Source organism: Cibotium barometz, chromosome 12 (genome assembly GCF_041138505.1).
Source record: "Cibotium barometz isolate CiBa-2024 chromosome 12, ASM4113850v1, whole genome shotgun sequence".
NCBI lineage: Eukaryota > Viridiplantae > Streptophyta > Polypodiopsida > Cyatheales > Cibotiaceae > Cibotium > Cibotium barometz.
The window spans coordinates 26,485,729-26,500,759 of NC_141057.1; the positions used below are offsets into that span (position 1 = coordinate 26,485,729).

The following is a 15,031-nucleotide window of genomic DNA, read 5'->3' on the forward strand; positions in this document are numbered from 1 at the left end:
GATCCTGAACATGGACAAATGCATGCTTGCACATGTGTATGTGTATTTACATGTATATGTACATATACATATATATGTGTGTATGTGTAATATGTATGTGTGTTGAGAGAGAGAGTTATAACGTGCCACAGACAAACGAAAGAAAACATTTCAAAGTTAAGAAAAAAAAAAAGAACGGATCACATCCCCTCACTATTGCAATCTAGGAAGGGATTAAACGCAGGTTCCCTTTCCCATTAGGTTGCAAAAAGAAATGTAGACCAAAGTAAGCATAACACTACAGAACCTGTCAACTGGAAGTGCAGTAACAAACAAGCATGCAAGACATCAACTAAGGCTGGGAAGGCTTACCACCTCTTGCTTAAATACTATACCACCTAGCCGATCAATAGGGATACGTTTGTTCCACAAAAACACTTTGCAATCTTAAAAGTTTAGCCAGAAACATCTCTTAAAATGTAATAGCAACATGGGCATTCTTTGGCCATGTCTTATACCTTACAAAAATTATCTGAATCAGTTGTATATATGGTACAGAACTAGATTCAAGTTCACATACCCTGTTAGGTGATAGTTTAGTGCAAGGCACCATAAGTCATATCATGTTTCCACCACCTCTCAGTGCAAGTACAAGATGCAGAACAGAACCACCTTCGATGTTATAATCCTTGGCAGTCTTTTCATCATTCATTTGCTTGCCAGCAAAAATGAGCCTGGTCATCAATGGCAGCACAAATTAGTATATATCTCTGCAGCTGCCAAAAAGAATCAACCCAGATCAAGCAAAAGTGTCACGTGCACGCCCATGCCATGGCTAATCCTGTGCATGAGCAGTCTTAATCCCTGATTAGTCAGTAGTTAGCATCAAGTAGACAGCATCACTGTCATCATCAGTCACCATCATCAGCTACATCATCAGTATTACCATCATCTAAAGCATCAAAGGGGCTTGATGACCTGCTGGCAGCCTGCAGCAAGTCAAGGCAGCAGGCAGCCAAGCGCCACTGTGAAAGGCATCAGGTGAGGACAAGGCAGAAGATAAGCGCAGCATTTAATCAGCAAATTCAGCATATTCTTGTCCAAGCAGCAGGCAGACAACACTATAGCTTGCCAATTGCATCCCTCAACATATATATAAGCATGAAGTTCATCATTCATTCATTCATCAAGTATTTTCAGTAGTTTATCATTAGCATCAATACAAGTCATGTAGAAAGGGGCCATGGTCACCCCTATGGGGCTGACCAAAGCCCTAAGTCATGTACAAGCATTAAGCAACCTTTTTGTACCGTATGAAATAAAGAAAACCCTCACACCCAATCTCTCTTCTTCTCTGTCCTCCGTCATAATCATGTTTAAATCAACATCTTGTTCTTAATTAGGCTTAGGGCTGTGGATCAATACAGCAAAGGCTTTCCGCGCATGCAACATTGGTATCAGAGCACTCAAGCTCAGCCCACTAAGCAATGTCCCAAGGAAGGTGCACAATTTCTAGCAAGAATGCAACAGGGTAGCAAAAGTAGTCGTCGACAACAGGCAAAGCTAGAGGAAGCATTCTTTGAGGTATGTACGCATAACCAGTACATCATTAAGCTCTCAGATCAATCCAAAGGCCTAGCAACAAGCATGATGAGTTCCGACAGATGACCCAACGCTGTGATAAGGGTAAGAGTACGCAGGCATGGGGACAACAGTGGAACATATGCTCAGTTCTTTAGCAAGACTTGGAAGTGGAGATCAAGAGTGGAGGTGTTTAGACAAAAATATCAGTCATTTAAAGTCAAAGTCAGTAAGCAATACGTCAAAATCAGTAGAAGTGCATGGAGGAAGGATGACAAAGTGTCCACCCCGTCATCAAGTTTAACAAAAGGGAATGTCACGTGCACCATGGCTAATCTTGTGCATGAACAATCAGTCTTAATCCCTCATTAATCTCAGCAGTTAGCATCAAGTAGACAGCCAGCTACATCATCATCGTCATCGTCGTCGTCAGTAGTATTACCATCATCTAAAGCATCAAAGTGGCTTGATGACCTATTGACAACCTGCAGCATCTAGTCGGCAACCAACAAGAAGTCAAGGCAACAGGCAGCCAAGCGCCAGTGTGAAAGACATCATGCGAGGACAAAGTAGAAATAACCGCAGCATTTAATCAAAAAATTTAGTATATTCTTGTCCAAGCAGCAGGCCGACAACACTATAGCTGGCCGACTGCATCCCTCAACATATATATAAGCATGAAGTTCCTCATTCATTCATTCATCAAGTATTTTCAGTAGTTTATCATTAGCATCAATACAAGTCATGCAGAAAGGGGCCACGGTCACCCCTATGGGGCTGACCAAAGCCCTAAGTCATGTACAAGCATTAAGCAACCTTTTTGTACCATATGAAATAAAGAAAACCCTCACACCCAATCTCTCTTCTTCTCTCTCCTCCATCTTAATCATGTTTAAATCAGCATCTTGTTCTTAATTAGGCTTAGGGCTGTGGATCAATACAGCAAAGGCTTTCCGCGCATGCAACATTGGTATCGGAGCACTCAAGCTCAGCCCACTAAGTAATGTCCCAACCTCCAAGGAAGGTGCACAATTTCTAGCAAGAAGCATGATGAGTTCTGACAGGTGACCCAACGCTGTGATAAGGGTAAGAGTAAGTAGGCATGGGGACAACAGTGGAACATATGCTCAGTTCTTTAGCAAGACTTCGAAGTGGAGATCAAGAGTGGAGGTGTTTAGACAAAAATATCAGTCAGTTAAAGTCAAAGTCAGTAAGCAAGACGTCAAAATCAGTAGAAGTCCAAGGAGGAAGGATGACAAAGTGTCCACCACATCATCAAGTTTAACAAAAGGGAATGTCACGTGCACCATAGCTAATCTTGTGCATGAACAATCAATCTTAATCCCTCATTAATCAGCAGTTAGCATCAAGTAGACAGCCAACTACGTCGTCGTCGTCGTCGTCGTCAGTATTACCATCATCTAAAGCATCAAAGTGGCTTGATGACCTATCGACAACCTGCAGCATCCAGTCGGCAACCAACAAGAAGTCAAGGCAACAAGCAGCCAAGCGCCAGTGTGAAAGACATTAGGCGAGGACAAAGTAGAAATAACCGGAGCATTTAATCAAAAAATTCCGTATATTCTTGTCCAAGCAACAGGCCGACAACACTATAGCTGGCCGACTACATCCCTCAACATATATATAAGCATGAAGTTCATCATTCATCATTCATCAAGTATTTTCAGTAGTTTATCATTAGCATCAATACAGGTCATGTAGAAAGGGGCCACGGTCACCCCTATGGGGCTGACCAAAGCCCCAAGTCATGTACAAGCATTAAGCAACCTTTTTGTACCATATGAAATAAAGAAAACCCTCACACCCAATCTCTCTTCTTCTCTTTCCTCCGTCGTAATCATGTTTAAATCAGCATCTTGTTCTTAATTAGGCTTAGGGCTGTGGATTAATACAGCAAAGGCTTTCCGCGCATGCAACATTGGTATCAGAGCACTCAAGCTCAGCCCACTAAGCAATGTCCCAAGGAAGGTGCACAATTTCTAGCAAGAATGCAGTAGGGTAGCAAAAGTAGTCGTCGACAACAGGCAAAGCTAGAGGAAGCATTCTTTGAGGTATGTACACATAACCAGTACATCATTAAGCTCTCAGATCAATCCAAAGGCCTAGCAACAAGCATGATGAGTTCCGACAGGTGACCCAACGCTGTGATAAGGGTAAGAGTACGCAGGCATGGGGACAACAGTGGAACATATGCTCAGTTCTTTAGCAAGACTTGGAAGTGGAGATCAAGAGTGGAGGTGTTTAGACAAAAATATAAGTCAGTTAAAGTCAGTCAGTAAGCAAGACGTCAAAATCAGTAGAAGTGCAGGGAGGAAGGATGACAAAGTGTCCACCCCATCATCAAGTTTAACAAAAGGGAATGTCACGTGCACCATGGCTAATCTTGTGCATGAACAATCAGTCTTAATCCCTCATTAATCTCAGCAGTTAGCATCAAGTAGACAGCCAGCTACGTCGTCGTCGTCGTCGTCAGTAGTATTACCATCATCTAAAGCATCAAAGTGTATTGACAATCTGCAGCATCTAGTCGGCAACTAACAAGAAGTCAAGGCAACAGGCAGCCAAGCGCCAGTGTGAAAGACATCAGGCGACGACAAAGTAGAAATAACCGCAGCATTTAATCAAAAAATTTAGTATATTCTTGTCCAAGCAGTAGGCCGACAACACTATAGCTGGCCGACTGCATCCCTCAACATATATATAAGCATGAAGTTCCTCATTCATTCATTCATCAAGTATTTTCAGTAGTTTATCATTAGCATCAATACAAGTCATGCGGAAAGGGGCCACGGTCACCCCTATGGGGCTGACCAAAGTCCTAAGTCATGTACAAGCATTAAGCAACCTTTTTGTACCATATGAAATAAAGAAAACCCTCACACCCAATCTCTCTTCTTCTCTCTCCTCCATCTTAATCATGTTTAAATCAGCATCTTGTTCTTAATTAGGCTTAGGGCTGTGGATCAATACAACAAAGGCTTTCCGCGCATGCAACATTGGTATCGGAGCACTCAAGCTCAGCCCACTAAGTAATGTCCCAAGGAAGGTGCACAATTTCTAGCAAGAAGCATGATGAGTTCTGACAGGTGACCTAACGCTGTGATAAGGGTAAGAGTGAGTAGGCATGGGGACAATAGTGGAACATATGCTCAGTTCTTTAGCAAGACTTGGAAGTGGAGATCAAGAGTGGAGGTGTTTAGACAAAAATATCAGTCAATTAAAGTCAAAGTCAGTAAGCAAGACGTCAAAATCAATAGAAGTCCAGGGAGGAAGGATGACAAAGTGTCCACCCTGTCATCAAGTTTAACAAAAGGGAATGTCACGTGCACCATGGCTAATCTTGTGCATGAACAATCAGTCTTAATCCCTCATTAACCAGCAGTTAGCATCAAGTAGACAGCCAGCTACATCATCATCATCTCCGTCATCGTCGTCGTCGTCAGTATTAGCATCATCTAAAGCATCAAAGTGGCTTGATGACCTATCGACAACCTGCAGCATCCAGTCGGCAACCAACAAGAAGTCAAGGCAACAACAGCCAAGCGCCAGTATGAAAGACATCAGGCGAGGACAAAGTAGAAATAACCGCAGCATTTAATCAAAAAATTCCGTATATTCTTGTCCAAGCAACAGGCCGACAACACTATAGCTGGCCGACTACATCCCTCAACATATATATAAGCATGAAGTTCATCATTCATCATTCATCAAGTATTTTCAGTAGTTTATCATTAGCATCAATACAAGTCATGTAGAAAGGGGCCACGGTCACCCCTATGGGGCTGACCAAAGCCCTAAGTCATGTACAAGCATTAAGCAACTTTTTTGTACCATATGAAATAAAGAAAACCCTCACACCCAGTCTCTCTTCTTCTCTCTCCTCTGTCGTAATCATGTTTAAATCAGCATCTTGTTCTTAATTAGGCTTAGGGCTATGGATCAATACAGCAAAGGCTTTCCGCGCATGCAACATTGGTATCAGAGCACTCAAGCTAAGCCCACTAAGCAATGTCCCAAGGAAGGTGCACAATTTTTAGCAAGAATGCAGTAGGGTAGCAAAAGTAGTCGTCGACAAGAGGCAAAGCTAGAGGAAGCATTCTTTGAGGTATGTACGCATAACCAGTACATCATTAAGCTCTCAGATCAATCCAAAGGCCTAGCAACAAGCATGATGAGTTCCGACACGTGACCCAACGCTATGATAAGGGTAAGAGTACGCAGGCATGGGGACAACAGTGGAACATATGCTCAGTTCTTTAGCAAGACTTGGAAGTGGAGATCAAGAGTGGAGGTGTTTAGACAAAAATATAAGTCAGTTAAAGTCAGTCAGTAAGCAAGACGTCAAAATCAGTAGAAGTGCAGGGAGGAAGGATGACAAAGTGTCCACCCCATCATCAAGTTTAACAAAAGGGAATGTCACGTGCACCATGGCTAATCTTGTGCATGAACAATCAGTCTTAATCCCTCATTAATCAGCAGTTAGCATCAAGTAGACAACCAGCTACATCATCATCATCGCCGTCATCGTCGTCGTCGTCAGTATTACCATCATCTAAAGCATCAAAGTGGCTTGATGACCTATTGACAACCTGCAGCCTCTAGTCGGCAACCAACAAGAAGTCAAGACAACAGGCAGCCAAGCACCAGTGTGAAAGACATCAGGTGAGGACAAAGTAGAAATAACCGCAGCATTTAATCAAAAAATTCAGTATATTCTTGTCCAAGCAGCAGGCCGACAACACTATAGCTAGCCGACTGCATCCCTCAACATATATATAAGCATGAAGTTCATCATTCATTCATTCATCAAGTATTTTGGGGCCACGGTCACCTCTATGGGGCTGACCAAAGCATAGTTACCACGGAACGTCGTTCCGCCTTCCTGGAATGCCAGAACGCCGTTCCGGGCGAAGGCACATTCCCGGAACGTCCCGAAACGTTCCGGAAAAAAAAAAATCAAGTTTTGCTTGCAGAAATGTATGTTCATGTCTTGGGGGAGCAAATATTATGAAGCATATTTGGCTATCCGTATACAAAAAGTTACATTTTTTTGTGTCATATGCTGACATGTCATATGACGTGGCGTTCCGCGACGTTCCCGATCCGCTCCCGTTCCCGTTCCCGCTCCCGTTCTAGCATCCGACGTTCCCGGAACGTTCCCGTTCCGCGGTAACTATGGACCAAAGCCCTAAGTCATGTACAAGCATTAAGCAACCTTTTTGTACCATATGAAATAAAGAAAACCCTCACACCCAATCTCTCTTCTTCTCTCTCCTCTATCTCAATCATGTTTAAATTAGCATCTTGTTATTAATTAGGCTTAGGGCTGTGGATCAATACCAACCCATGTACTTGTTGTACCGACTGAATGGAGGGTTGTACCTACTGAATGGAGGACTGCATCTATTGTACCAGTCCATGTGCTTATTGTACCGGCTAAATGGAGGGCTGTACCGACTGAATGGAGAGTTGTATCTCCTATACCAGCCATGTACTTGCTGTACCGACTGAATGGAGGGTTGTACCTATTGTTTCAAATTCTATACTTCTTGTACCAACTAAATGGAGAGCTACACCTATTGCACTAGCTCTATAGCACGAAGACCCATGGTTTTTGGGAAAGAATCAGTACCCACACGAAGGTATATGGATTATATTGTTGGCTCGGCATTTCTACAATCTATGTACAAACTGAATTTTATGGTTACCTCATAGTGGACTGAGTTATGGCATTTATATATGGATAATCCGGCATCTCCTATGGGGAGAGTAAGACCCTCAAAGTTGTTGGAGGTGGCAATTCTCGTAGCTACTCTCGGGTTATCGCATGACTAGAAGTTGTGGTGGATTATCCCATATACAAGAGCATGGGAAGTCGAAGAGCCATATATGACACCTTGTCATAGATATCTCCTCCGGCCGGGTTTTTGGGGGGAAGCAACGACTAGGAGATGGAAGCCCAGCCACCGACGTTGCTCAGTGCCCTAGGGTGGTGTGCGTGCTGCTGCTACGTGACTTTGACAAAAGTTTGTACATGATATTTTCTCCTTTGGGTAATAAAATACTCCGGTGGTGTTGGCCCATTCCAATCTCTATGCGGTGTCCGCTATGCACATCTCTCTTTTACAGTTTTGTAGATTAAGTGGCATTTGTTTAAGGCTGTGGCTAATTTCACTGTTTAATTGCATTAATTATCAAGTGTATTGTGAAACCCCCATTTGCCAGTCCACTTAGAGTTGCAACTACAATATGAAAGTATAATGGAAGTAGTAAGTACCTGCATCCCCCTCTCCCCCTCCTCCTTCCCTCTAGTATCTGGCAATCTAAGGGAGGAACTGAAGTAGGGGCTATGGCACGGGTACTTAGCTTATCTTCAAGAAAACAACAATTTCACGCATAAAATTGTCACCAATTGGCCGACCATTTGGTCCATCTCCAATTTTTGTGTCTCGTTCACTTGAGGCCAGGCCGGTGTCTCATGTGAAGAGGCCAGTATTTTGCTGACATGGACGGGAGCCAGACTGGTGCCACCCGTGTGTTAGCAGGATGGTGTCGTATGGACGGGAGCCAGACCAGTGCCACCCGTGTATGACCTGGACTGTGTTCGACCCATGGGACTGTCACGCCATGGAAGAGCCAGTATTCGTGCCGTGTTTTGCCTATGGGACTGTCACACCATAGGGAGACTCGTGCCTGGAACTGTGTCTTACCTATGGGATTGTCACTCCATAGGAAGACCAGGTTTTTATGTTTTTATGTCGTGCCAGTTTTGTGCCGACAGATATTTTGTACTTGTTCCATGAACGGGAGATATGTCCATGTTACTATTTGCACATGCACACATATTTTGCATGTTTGAAACTGTTTTCGCATGACATGTATTTGTGTGTTTGCCTGCTTGACGTGTTACTTACTGAGCGGGGACGCCTGCCAGTGAGTCGTGAAGTCTGCTCTGTTTTGCTGACTCATTGCCAGGTGAACTACCTCCCCAGGCCCGAAGATCATCGCATAGATCTTGTGCCAGGTAGTTCTCCACCTAACAAACCCGCATACCGAGTGAGTGCTGCACAACAAGAAGAAATCATGAAGCAGGTAAACGAGCTTTGCTTTCTTGCAGCTCAAGCATGCGATCATATGTGGTCCAGTATTGATTGTTCCTGACTTGCACAAGTCATTCGTGGTTGAATGTGATGCTTGTGGTGATTGCATAGGAGCTGTCCTAAATCAAGAAGGGCATGCAGTTGCATACGAGAGCCGTCGTTTGCATGATGCCGAGCTTCATATGGATATCTATGAGAAAGAGCTCTTGGCTGTAATTCACGCCTTAAAGATATGGAAACATTACCTTCTTGGGGCTGAATTTGTAGTCAAGACAGATCATCAAAGCTTGAGATACTTTCTATCTCAAACTAAGCTTTCAGAGAAGCAAATGAGAATGGCAAACTTTCTTTCCATGTTTCATTTTCAGATTGTGCATACTCCAGGAAAGAAAAATGTGGTGGCCGATGCACTATCTAGGAGGCCTTATGTGGCTGCAATCTCAGTGGCCTCTCATGGAGATCTATCTGCTATGAGAGATTTGTATCATTTGGATGCTGATTTTTGCCATATATGGACTGATTTGATGGCTGGTCATTCACATGCCTCTTATGTTATCAACGAGGGTTATCTAATGAAGGATAATTGCCTATGTGTGGTGAAGGATTTGCGTCCAAAGGTTATGGACGAATGTCACGCTCCACCATATGCTGGTCATAGAGGTATTATGCCTACTACTCGCATGATTCAGAGGTATTTCTTTTGGCCGAGCATGCGTAAAGACATTGAGGCTTATGTGCGTGCATGTATTACTTGCCAAAAGGTGAAATTTGACAGGCAAAAGCCTCCAGGTTTGCTTCAGCCATTGCCTATTCCCTCGCAACCTTGGGAAAGTATCACGATGGAATTTATAATGGATTTGCCTAGATCCCAGCATGGGAATGATGCTATTTGGACTATTGTGGACAGGTTTAGCAAGCAAGCTCACTTCTTGCCCGTCAAGAAAACCATCAAAGCTGATCATATGGTAAAGCTTTTTCTTGCTAATATTTTCAAGCATCATGGTATGCCCAAATCCATTGTTGGAGATAGAGATCCCAGGACAACAAGCCTATTTTGGAGGGCTTTGTTTGATAATATGGGTACTAAGCTTGAGTTTTCATCAGCTTATCATCCCCAAACGGATGGCCAAAGTGAAGCTGCAAATTCAGCCGTGTTGGATTTGTTGAAGTGTTATGTAGCAGATCAAAAGAGTGCATGGGAGAAGTATCTTCCACTTGTTGAGTTTGCCTACAACAATACAATCCATGCTTCCACAGGAAAGGCTCCGTTTGAGATTATTTATGGCAGAGTGGTCTTGCCACCCATCCTTCGTACAAAGGATGAGATTTTTGCAGCTGATGAATATGTTCGTGACTTGGATGTTGCCTTTGGTCAGGTACGGACAGCCATTGCAAGATCTCAGGATAAGCATAAAATGACTGCTGACAAGCATAGAAGGGACATGGAAGTCAAAGAAGGTGATTTGGTATTGCTGAAATTTGAGAAGGCTAGGCTTCGGAAGAGGCCAGGTCGAGAAGGATCATATCCTAAGCTTTCTCCTCGCTATTACGGACCCTTCAAGGTGATTTAGAAGATCAATGAAGTGTCCTACAGGTTTGCTTTACCTAGTCATTGGAAGATTCACAATGCTTTTCATGTGAGTCTATTTCGGAAATATGTGGGGCCAAATCCTGAAGAGCCTGTCACAGAAGATCCGCCAGAGATTGAAGAGCTTGAGGAGATCCTCCAGCCAGAACAGATTGTTTTTCACAAGGAGAGAAAGCTACCTGCAGGAAAGCTTTCCAGGAGATACCTTGTGAAGTTTAAGAATTATTTGCCTATTGATGCCAAGTGGGTAAATGAGGATTATTTTGCAGATTATCCGCAGTTGTTGCAGGCATATCTTGAGGCTTTTCAGTTGAGGTCAACTCTTTAGAAGCCCGGGGGGATGTCACCAATTGGCCGACCATTTGGTCCATCTCCAATTTTTGTGTCTCGTTCACTTGAGGCCAGGCCGGTGTCTCATGTGAAGAGGCCAGTATTTTGCTGACATGGACGGGAGCCAGACTGGTGCCACCCGTGTTAGCAGGATGGTGTCGTATGGACGGGAGCCAGACCAGTGCCACCCGTGTATGACCTGGACTGTGTTCGACCCATGGGACTGTCACGCCATGGAAGAGCCAGTATTCGTGCCGTGTTTTGCCTATGGGACTGTCACACCACAGGGAGACTCTTGCCTGGAACTGTGTCTTACCTATGGGATTGTCACTCCATAGGAAGACCAGGTTTTTATGTTTTTATGTCGTGCCAGTTTTGTGCCGACAGATATTTTGTACTTGTTCCATGAACGGGAGGTATGTCCATGTTACTATTTGCACATGCACACATATTTTGCATGTTTGAAACTGTTTTCGCATGACATGTATTTGTGTGTTTGCCTGCTTGACGTGTTACTTACTGAGCGGGGACGCCTGCCAGTGAGTCGTGAAGTCTGCTCTGTATTCTGACGAGTTTTAGTGCATGTGAACAGGTGGTAAGTATGTTGCACATGTTGTTTTTATTATTTTATTTCTAACCTTTAGTTTTATAAGGTTAAGTGTTCACATTCACTTAAATGTGGGCACCCCCTTTGGGCACCCACTTAGGGGCCAAGGTGGGGAGCCCCACTTAAGTGAGTGTGGGGGTGGGCATGGTCACCTACCCATACTCCCCACCCTCATGCAAGCGTAGAAGTAAACTACACCTTAATTTTTATAAAAAAAGACCCTTCCCTTTCAAGCGTGGGCATGAACCGCGCCTCTATCGTAAAAACAAAGACGGCGACCAACTCTTGCGTGAGCTCTCCTGCAGGCGGCTGTCACCTCCACAAGGCTGCACTGCTGCGCTGCCTCCTCTCCTGCAGGCGACTGCTTCACTTCCCGTACAGGCGTGTGTGTGTGCTCTTTCTCTTCATAGCAGGCTGCGCTTGCTTTTCCCAGGCGGCTGGCTGCTCTACGACTGCACATGCTACAGGCTGCCCACCAACTATTGGCAACCTCACCTGTATGCTGTCCAGGCTGCGCTTCTGGACCATCTGTGGCGGCTGTACCTTCTACCGGTTCCCCTTCTCAGCAGGCTGCGTGAGCTCTCCTGCAGGCGGCTGCTTCACCTCCTATACAGGCGACTGCACCTATTCGCCTGCAGCTTCTACTCCCCACAGGCGGCTGCAGCAAGTATCCCTCTTCTCCATATATTGGCTGCACTTGCTCTCCAGCAGGCTGCCCTTTTTCTCTTGCAGGCAACTGTGGGTGTACACTCTCTTCATAACAGGCTGCTCCTCCACACAGCAGCCAGGTCTCTCTTCCCTTGCAAAGGTGGCACATCTGCTCCACTGGCGTTCTACAAGGGGACTTCGCATCTCCTGGGTGGCTTCATCATACTACGAGTATTGGTTTTCTATCAGCCATCCACAAGTAAGTGAATTTTCAGATTTAAGTAAAATATTTTGTGTTTAAATCTGATAAAGGATTCCCGACTCCCTCTACGGCCACACCCGTTCGGTGCCGGGTTGTCCAAGCTTTATTGGAGAACCTCGGTCCAAAGGTGCTGAGATCGGGAGAGCCAGGCGTTAGTACGAGAGCGCCTGTTTGTGCGTGGTCTCGGAACACCAGTGAGGCGCTCTCCGCGGAGTCCAGTGAAAGCACAGGACCGTAGAGATTGGACCACACTAGTGGTCGTTCTGCTTCGAGCTTCTACATCGAAATTCGAGCCTATTTGTTTGGTACTGTTTTCATATGTACATGGACATTATCTGGTTCTTGAAACCCATGGAGCATTGTATTTATTAAATACTCCCAATAAATATATCATATATTGAGGGGGGGGTCGGCCCGTTCCGGCCCCAGTGCTGGTGTCCATCTTTCCATTTCATTTCATTTAAATTTCAAGTTGTTTTAAGTTGTCCATTTCAAATTTGTGGTTTTAAAGTTGTGCTATTAAGCGTGTGGGTGTCCAACGGAGTCTTTCCCACTTGACGGGATCGGTTTCAAAAATTATGAGAAAATCTGAAAATAAACAAAAGAGAGAGTAGAGAGAGAAGACCACACTAGGGATCGAAATAGCCTTGGGCCAAACCCCCCCCCCCCTCCCCCGCGCAAGTTATATTAGATAAAACTCCTTGGAGGAGTCTTGAGTACACGTTCTTAGAGCTAGAGAGCTCTTTTGTCTTTTTACACGTCTCAACAATGAGAGAATAGCTGAATTTATAGTACTTGCCCAAAAGCACTTGAGAAAAGTGCTTTTAAACTCACTTGCAATCCTAAAAGCATTTTTTTAATAATAAAAGCTCTTCTCTTTTTAGTTTTTTAAAAGCTTCTAATCTTTTGCTTTCCAAAAGCTAGTCCCATCATTCCAAGCCTTTAAGGTGACCTTGCGCTACTTTCTTGCCACGTGTCAGCGGCACATCACCATCACCACGTCGCCAGCTTTTTTTCCCAAATTTTTTAAACTTTGTTTTTTCATGCATTGCATTTTGCATATCAGCAACCTGTGTTTTGATGCTTCGCTGACAGGAACCCCCTCACCAACCTCCCCCTGGCAGGACCTCCCATTACAGTTTTCATTGCTACCATAAGCCCAAATGCTTGGTGCTGCCCGGCTTCCCTTGTCAGCCTCCACATGGCAGCCATAAGGCCCACAGCACCCCACCTGGGCAACCTACATGTGCAGCCCAAAGGCTTGGGCACTGCTCAGTCATCCAGACACCTTGGTGGGCTGCTGCCTTTTATGAAGGAGCTTTATTGGATAAGAATAAATCATTCACCTTCGTAAATACAAGCACAAAGAAAATATATGGGAGAAGACATGACATTAGGTATAACAATCAAAACCATGACCTTAGATGCAGTACAAGGGGTATTCTGAATCCGAGAGGACAGTTACACTCACCTTTGCTGCACAGGCGGTATTCCTTCCTTCTCCTCCACTCGCTCTTTGATTCTCTCAATAGAATCAGTGGGCTCAATATCAATCTCAATTTCTTTCCCAGTTAAGGTCTTGACTTTGATCATGGTTCCACCACGCAACCTGAGAACAAGATGCAGTGTGGACTCTTTCTGGATGTTGTAATCCGCCAGAGTACGGCCATCTTCCAACTGCTTTCCAGCAAAAATCAACCGCTGCTGATCGGGAGGGATCCCCTCCTTGTCCTAGTGACACGCACACAAAGAGAGAAGGTAGGGTTAGTCGCACACGTGCAGCAACATATGGTTGATCATTATTATCCATGTGCAAAAAGAGACCCCAAATTGTTCACTAGGGTTTACCATCAAAAAAAAATTAATTCTGTACAAAAGGAAATTAGGGCTTCCTCACTATGTTCAAAAAGACATGCATCAATTCAGAACTAGGGTTTTCAGATTGTTGACGAAATAGGGTTAACCATCCAACATGCATGTACAAACCCGACCCAAACCAGCTATAAGAATTTTAAAACCAGAAAAAATAACGGTTTCTAACAGCATTGCGCATGACATTGAGCCAAATGATCTTAGAAGTTTACACAGGTTAGGGTTTGTTTAACAGAGACTAAATACCGAATAGACCGCAGATCGAACCAAACATTGTTTACATAGACACCTTTAGTTTATCAAACATTGCCTACCTTGATAATGTCTATACAAACCGAGATTAGTGTTTATCTCAACGGGCAGAGTAAACCAGACTTAAGATTAGGTTTTTTTAATAACAGCAATCATTATAAAAAGCTAATCGAAAAAAAAAAGATTAAAGCGGATAAAGGAGAGTGTAACGGATCAGGACAGACGAATTCGTGTTTTCTAGCAGAGATTTTAGCAGGTCAAACTAAGATTAAGAATTACTTCAAACTGACCTGGATTTTGGTCTTAACATTGTCGATCGTGTCGCTGCTCTCGACCTCGAGAGTAATCGTCTTGCCGGTAAGCGTTTTTACAAAAATCTGCATCTTGCTCAAATTTCCACACCGTGCAGGAGAAAAGAAGAAATCTCTAAAGGATGCAATGGAGTGAACGGACCGAAAACACGCATTTATAAGATTCCCAAAATGTTACCCCACATATATTTATTTAGAGAGAGAGAGAGAGACAAAGGAAATAGCTTTTTTCACATGGTAGCTTGAAGCAAACGCTTCAATTTACGTCATACATTACCACATGATTGGTAGTTGTGGAAGGTTTCATACTTGGGGCTTCACACACTACTACTCAAAATTACAAAAAAGCAGGGCAGGGATTCCAAAAACCACGATTCTCTCCCCCTTTTCCTCTAAAATCCAAGGGACGAGGAGAGTGTGTAAAGGACCTTAGATAAATAGCCTCTACTTCTTTTTCTAAAAATGCTATAGGGACACGCA

At 44.0% G+C, this 15,031-nt stretch overlaps 1 protein-coding gene across 1 annotated transcript; it reads right to left on the bottom strand.

Annotated features, from left to right (window-relative positions):
* Window positions 1–399: 399 nt before the first annotated feature.
* LOC147633235 (ubiquitin-NEDD8-like protein RUB2) lies at window positions 400–14,754 on the bottom strand. Its single transcript, XM_086806257.1, has 3 exons — window positions 14,531–14,754; window positions 13,588–13,847; window positions 400–713 (listed from the first exon to the last, which is right to left on the bottom strand). The coding sequence occupies exons 1-3, from the start codon at window positions 14,621–14,623 to the stop codon at window positions 596–598; spliced, it is 471 nt and encodes a 156-aa protein (XP_086662383.1). The 5' UTR covers window positions 14,624–14,754; the 3' UTR covers window positions 400–595.
* Window positions 14,755–15,031: the final 277 nt, after the last annotated feature.

Excerpts from the sequence above, each read along its gene's own strand:
- LOC147633235 (XM_086806257.1), bottom strand. The coding sequence starts at position 14,623 with ATGCAGATTTTTGTAAAAACGCTTACCGGCAAGACGATTACTCTCGAG. Across the intron at positions 13,848-14,530 it reads ATGTTAAGACCAAAATCCAG|GACAAGGAGGGGATCCCTCC; the intron begins GTCAGTTTGAAG and ends GCGTGTCACTAG. Across the intron at positions 714-13,587 it reads ATACCGCCTGTGCAGCAAAG|GCTCATTTTTGCTGGCAAGC; the intron begins GTGAGTGTAACT and ends ATTGATGACCAG.